Genomic DNA, 6,359 nt, shown 5'->3' with positions numbered 1-6,359 from the left:
AGGCAACTCGCAGGGCCGAAAAGCCAGACAAGAGGCGGGCTCTACTTCTTCTTTGGGGCCTTCTTCACGGCCTTCCTCGGCGCCTTCCTCGCCGCCTTCTTTGCCACGGGCTTCTTAACAGCCTTCTTGGCAGCTGGCTTCTTGGCTGCCGGCTTCCTGGCTGCTGGCTTCTTGGCTGCAGCCTTCTTAGCAGCTGGCTTCTTGGCTGCTGGCTTCTTGGCAGCTGGCTTCCTCGCAGCGTTCTTAGCTGCTGGCTTCTTGGCAGCTGGCTTCCTCGCCGCCGCAGCCTTCTTCGGGGAGGCCTTCCTGGGTGAAGTCTTCTTCACGGGCGAAGCAACAGCCACAGCGGTAGCAGCAGTGTCCGACATTTGTCTCTGTTGGGGTAAGCTTTGTTTCTCTTTCCTTGTGTCCGAGGCAACATCATGCGGAGAAGGAGTGAGCATGTTTAACACAAGTAAATTGTGTGTATGAGTTGTTGCGCATACAATGACTATAACACGCACCCCGAGCCTGAATCATTTGGAGTGTGTACGAGAATATTCCTTACCTGTGTGTTTTCGCCCCCTATGTTTGTTGCAATAATGTTTTCCTGGGCGTGAGAGACACGTCAAGTGAAGGCATCCAAATCCTTGTGGTTGTGGTTTTTCTTTCCTTCGTTATGGATTGGTTCTTTTCCTTTTTTTTCTCTTTGTTGTTTTCCCTTTGTTTTGGTGACTGCAAAGCACCCTTAATTCTCGCCATCGTATGTCTGAATGATGTCATGTGAAGGCCAGATGCGTGCCATGCCATCCTCTGCACCCGAGGTGAAGGACTTTCCATCCGGTGCCCAACGAATGTGGAAGATAGGTCCGTGATGACCTCTGTGAGATTCTAGCTCAGCACCGTCTAGTGTGAACTCCTTTGCCTTTAGCTTCGAGCCAGCAGCCACATTCTGCCCATTAGGCGAGAGAGATGCACATTTCACGTCTTCGTTGGTAGTGAAGGAGCTTTTAATTTCTAACGAGATGGTGTCAATGAAGGAAATACTCTTATCATGGGCTGCGACAATGCAATTGCGATGAGTGTACTCGAGAAAATTAAGGTCCCGGATCTCCTTCCGTAGGTAGGGGCGAGATGTATCACGAAGGTCCCATTTCATAATGACAGTTTCGCTTGCCGTTACCATGGTGGTGGGGTCAATAAAGTACGTTGATTTCACCTGATTGATTTTTTCTGGAATGTCAAAGCTAAGTGGCTCTGCATTGTAATCATTGGCGTCAAAAATGCGGACGAGACCATCGAAACATCCTGTAGCAATTTTGTTTTCCATCCAGTCACAGGATTTTATGTATTTCGGATGGCTCCACGTGTGCAGCTTTTCTCCAGTAATTGCATTCCATATCACTGACGAATAATCACCACTCCCGGTCACCAACCGAGTCGCTTCCTTGTTGAAGACGGAACAGTACACCGCACCTTTATGGCCCTCAAAGGTGCCAACCCAGTCACCCGTCTCGCCATTGCGCAGCATAGGTTTGGCATCGTGGCAAGAAGTAACAAACCAAAACGTTCCATCAATGATCTCGCTGTAGTTAATGTGGCAAATGGGCCTCGTATGGCCAGAACATATCTTTACCTTCGTAATATCGGAATTGACATTGGCAGGCACCGCAGTCTCCTTTTTCTGTGCTCCGGAAACTTTCTCCGATGCACTGTATTTGGCGCTCATTTTCTCCAGAGAAAAAGCTACTCTTGAATTAGTTTGTTTTTCGCTTCCACTGCTACCGGTGCCTTCACTGCCCCTTTTCGTAGCTTTTCGTTTCGAGCTTTTTTTTTTTACCCTAACATCGACAAACAACAACAAAAGATTCAAAGTGACCGCGATCCTCTGCCACACAAAAACACAAACGCAAACACACATATATATGTGCAGGCATACATTACATACATACATACAAGGAAATATAAATTATGTTGTGCATCCCACATGAAATAAAGATGCATGACGAGGTAAAGAAGGAGGCAAAAAAAAAAGAGTAGAGTATCATAAATGAACATGAACTCGCATGTTCCTCTTCGCCTGTTTGTTTTGCCGTCTACCGACTTTTTTTTTCCCCCCCCCCTCCTTCGTATCTATCTTTCAATAACAAAAGCTTACGGTGTCTTAAAAAGGAAATGAAAATAAAATAAAACTAAACGACCAAGAGGCCTCTGCCGTCGTAAAAACGAATTCTGACTTCTTCTCATGAAACAATTGGGTTATTGTTCGTGTTATAAAAGGAAATAGCCAAAAGGGAAGGATTCGTCTCTACTGAGTTCGCTTGCGTGGGACAGCCCGAAGGACGTCATCCACACGAAGAATCATTTCTGCGGCCTCCGCAGCATAGCCCAATACCGAATTCTTTACCTTGAAAGATTCCGTGATACCGAGCGCCTTCACATCCGCCACGTCGCCCTTGACAACATCAATGCCAAAGGTATTATGGCCGTGGTAATGTTCCGCTTGTAAACGGGTAACCAGATCATTACTGTCTAGACCGGCATTATCGGCAATGATAGCTGGTAGAGTGCGAAGGGCGTTGGCAAAGGCGAGCATTGCAAGCTGTTTCTTACCCGGTGTCGCTTTAGCCGTTTCCTCTACAGCTCGTGCCATCACAAATTCTGAGCATCCTGCTCCCAGTACTGTCCGGGTTTCATTGATCGTTTGTGAAATAACACAAAGTGCATCATGTATAGAGCGTTCTGCTTCATCCAAAATATGCCTTGATGTGCCACGAACAACAATAGTGCATGCCTCACCCTGGGGAAGTCCAGAAAAACGAATAACTGTACTCTCCCCAATCATGACCTCATCAATCTTTTGTGCAAATCCATATTTTACATTTTCTGTTTCGTCAAATTGAGAAAGCACATCAGCACCAAGGGCTTTGGCAAGTCGTTCAATTCCTTCAAAGTCTGCATGTTCAATAGCCATAATACCATGCTGGGCAAAAATTTCCTCTGGATAATTATAAATTAGCTGGCGGTTGATGAAACAATGAATGTCATGTTTAATAATTTTCATGCATTTGTTTTTCATCTTTTCCTTTTCCGAGGCCTCCACTTCTGCAAGCTGCGCTACACTATCAACCCGAACCTTGGCTCCAAATATCTTAATTTTATCAGTATCCATGGGGGTATTGGCAACCAATATCTTTGCGTTTTCAAGGTAGCGAGGTTGACCAATGCCAATTTTCTTATCCAACAAGAATCCGGGTTCAAGATAGCTGTCAGCGAGGGTTCCTCCAAGTTTCTTCATAATGTTAATCATCTCAAGGTTCCCACTTCCTTTCAACCGCAACACAGCATCCACACAAAGTTTGGCAAAATGTTCCTTTTCAACCGTAATAATTTTGGAACTCAACGTCGTTGTCGCAATGCGCAAAAGATCATCGTAGAACATCTTTGCATCGTTACTGTGATCTTCAGCTGAAGCAACAAGAGCCCCGCGAGCCACCTGAGTAGCAAGGCGGTAACCTTCAATAATAGTTTGTGGGTGGATAGACTGATCAAGAAGCTTTTCAGCATTGCGAAGAAGTTCACCAGCAAGTACAGTTACACTGGTTGTACCGTCACCAACTTCATCATCCTGGGTTTTGCTCATGTCAATTAGGATCTTTCCAGCAGGATTATCCATAAAAAGCGACTTGAGAATAGTGGCTCCGTCGTTGGTTACACGAACACTTTGAGTGCGATCCATACCTTGAAGAATTTTATCCATGCCTTTGGGACCCAACGTCGTTTTTACGATATCCGCAACAGAAATGGCACCCATGATGTTCATCAACCGCGCCCGCTCCCCTTTCTCCTCCGAGGCTCCCTCCCGAAGCACTTGCTGTGCCTGATTTGCAAAAAGCATTGTTATATATTGTGGCTTATTTCTGGCTTCAACTTAATCCCTAAAATATGTATCCATACAAGACAAAAGAGGGAGAGGAAAAGGGAAAACATTATTATTATTATTATTATTATTATTATTGTTATATATACATATATAATGTTTTCACTTTCGTTATGTTGTCTTCGCTTTGTTAATCTCAGCAAGATCAATTCAGTTTCATGCAAGTAAATACTCGGAATAGGCATTCATTTAATTCAATATCAATTTCATTTTTTTTATTTTCTTTTTTTTTTCAATTGTTCTTCTTCCTGGTGAATTTAATTCCAAACGGGAAAGGGTAAAAAAAAATGTGTTCCGACGAAGTAAATAGTAGTCCAGCTATTTAATTACTATGCCGTAACAGAAGAAAAAAAAAGGATTTCCGATTACACATGACTTTTCTTCCTCTTTATCCATCTTTCTTCTCGTTTCTTCCAAGAACTATTCTATGTGCACAATTACATTCAAATGAGATGAGCCAGTTTCTGCTCTAAAAAATCCTTTCATAAATTGTCTCACAGAGATACGTACCTGGTTGTGATCGGCTTGAGCACGCGCAGACAACTTTACTGCACAATATGCTGATTCATTAGGCGTAGTTGAGTGAGGCCATGCAGAAATGCTTTCTACCGAAGTAACATCTGCTATGCCCTTAATACCAGCAATAGCTTTTTGAAAAAATGTCTCTTGATCATACGGGTGTCCAGACAAAAGAAGTATCTTCCCTGTCTCTTCTAAAAGAGGAAAGGCTGAAACAGATATAAACAAACAACTCACTAGACTGCATAGTGGATCAGCAATTTTCCAACCTTTTAAACACAAGAATATACTTGATATCACAACATTTATACTGCCAACCAGATCTGCCAGTATATGCAAATAAATTCCTCTCAAATTGTGGTCCACTGAGCAAGAACATTCGCCATGGGAATGCGAGTGACCATCCGCGTCGTGAAAAAACGCGACACCAATAATATTTACAACCAGACCAACAACAGCTATATGCATTAGGTAGGCAGCGTTAATGTCAGGAGGACACAGTAGTCGTTCAATTGACTCAATAACAACAAACAATGCTATGAATAGTAAAAGTACCGCATTAATAAATCCCCCCAAGACTCTATACCGAGCATAACCAAATGGATGTGTCTTTTTGTCACCGGGTAAGGATGAAGCAAACTCTGCAAACAAACCAACTGCGATTGATACCGAGTCCAATAACATATGGAAAGAATCCGAAACTAACCCCAAAGAATTAGCAGAAATTCCATAAAGAAATTCAAGTATCATTACAGCTACAGTAAGGAGGAAAAAATAACCCAACTTTCTCTCTCGCTCACTTGAAAAAAAAAGAAAAACGCATTGACAAGAGGTGTTAAACCACATTTCTGTGTTGTTGATAAAAAAGATGAAGGCTCTAATGAGGAAAATGCATTACTACAATGCACAGCCTTCATAGAACAAATCAGAAGTACAAAATTACTCATCATAACAATAAAATCACCCGCGCCACGCGCCCCAAAAATCAAACTCACAAAACAACCTCCCAAGAGCACCGCCAAAACCTCATTCCTACAAAAAGGCACAGTCGCGGCTCCAATTCTTGATTCATAAATTACTTTGCCGCATCCCGAGATAACTGAAAGTACAGGAAACAAAAGCCATAAAGTTGAAAAACCAAGAACTCTCTCGCTTGAAGAAAAGAGCCAACCGAAAATCGACAATTCTACAGAAGCAACGACCTGCTCAAAAACTCTCTCCCAAGAACTACTCCTTCTTGACCAATTACCCTCATAGAAATGCGCCAAAAGCAAAAAGACACCTAATTCAGCGAAAGCAACAGTAGCTTGATAAACATCTCCATTCCTCTTAATAAAAAGTCCCAAGTACAGAAGAAGTATGCTGAGTGCAGCAAATACAAGCCAAAACTTCATATGACTCAAGTTATTGGTTCGCAGGTAGTTAAATTCTAGTACAAAAGCAGAATAAAACAATATTGCGAGAATGGGCCCTAGTTCTTTTAAACTGAACAACAAGGAAGCAATAATACAAGCTTTGAGGGTACCCCTTAAAACTCCATAAAAGCACTTTAAAAAACTACATTTGTAAATGCTTTTTGTGTGTTCCGGAACTTGCGCCACGAGCATCAACGCCTCACCCAAGGAAACAAAACCTCCAACCCATAAGAAATGGGCCTGTGAATTATGCAGGACAAAACTTAGCGCCAGCACCATTCCGGCAAATCCAGCGGCAAGTAAGGCCGGCATCATGAAGCGCGCCATTTCCCTATCCTAATTTTCAATTTGTTATTCTTTTTGACTTTCAATTCCAATCCCTAGTGCCAAAAAGTCACCACTCTTCAGAATAATAATTTAAAAAATGAAAAGAAAAGAAGAAATCGACTCTGTAATAATTTAGAAAAATACAGCAGATTAAAAAAGCAGACAACAAAAGGGGTAGG

The 6,359-nt window shown here is 42.6% G+C and overlaps 3 protein-coding genes and 1 pseudogene across 3 annotated transcripts, besides 6 other annotated features; all 4 read right to left on the bottom strand.

Moving 5' to 3' along the window:
• Positions 1 to 41: 41 nt before the first annotated feature.
• Tco025E_06139 (uncharacterized protein) lies at positions 42 to 368 on the bottom strand (the record flags this gene model as incomplete). Its single annotated transcript, XM_029373027.1, has 1 exon — positions 42 to 368. One exon carries the CDS (start codon positions 366 to 368, stop codon positions 42 to 44), a length of 327 nt encoding a protein of 108 aa, XP_029227091.1.
• Positions 369 to 727: 359 nt separating this feature from the next.
• On the bottom strand, positions 728 to 1,708 carry Tco025E_06138 (putative eukaryotic translation initiation factor 3 subunit; the record flags this gene model as incomplete). Its single annotated transcript, XM_029373026.1, has 1 exon — positions 728 to 1,708. The coding sequence occupies one exon, from the start codon at positions 1,706 to 1,708 to the stop codon at positions 728 to 730; it is 981 nt and encodes a 326-aa protein (XP_029227090.1).
• Positions 1,709 to 1,889: 181 nt separating this feature from the next.
• Positions 1,890 to 1,936: a microsatellite.
• Positions 1,937 to 2,146: 210 nt separating this feature from the next.
• Positions 2,147 to 2,176: a microsatellite.
• A 111-nt stretch (positions 2,177 to 2,287) lies between these two features.
• Tco025E_06137 (T-complex protein 1 subunit beta) lies at positions 2,288 to 3,877 on the bottom strand (the record flags this gene model as incomplete). The annotated part of the gene is made up of 1 exon (XM_029373025.1): positions 2,288 to 3,877. One exon carries the CDS (start codon positions 3,875 to 3,877, stop codon positions 2,288 to 2,290), a length of 1,590 nt encoding a protein of 529 aa, XP_029227089.1.
• Positions 3,878 to 3,967: 90 nt separating this feature from the next.
• Positions 3,968 to 4,002: a microsatellite.
• Positions 4,003 to 4,103: 101 nt separating this feature from the next.
• Positions 4,104 to 4,128: a sequence feature (A-rich).
• Positions 4,129 to 4,152: a microsatellite.
• Positions 4,153 to 4,167: a sequence feature (A-rich).
• Positions 4,168 to 4,342: 175 nt separating this feature from the next.
• On the bottom strand, positions 4,343 to 6,181 carry Tco025E_06136 (cation transporter protein; annotated as a pseudogene).
• Between the last annotated feature and the right edge of the window lie 178 nt (positions 6,182 to 6,359).

Source organism: Trypanosoma conorhini (genome assembly GCF_003719485.1).
Source record: "Trypanosoma conorhini strain 025E chromosome Unknown Tco_14.4_contig_00396, whole genome shotgun sequence".
Classification (NCBI taxonomy): Eukaryota; Euglenozoa; class Kinetoplastea; order Trypanosomatida; family Trypanosomatidae; genus Trypanosoma; species Trypanosoma conorhini.
Note: the sequence above shows the minus strand (reverse complement) of the source record. Positions and strands in the feature narration are given on the sequence as shown.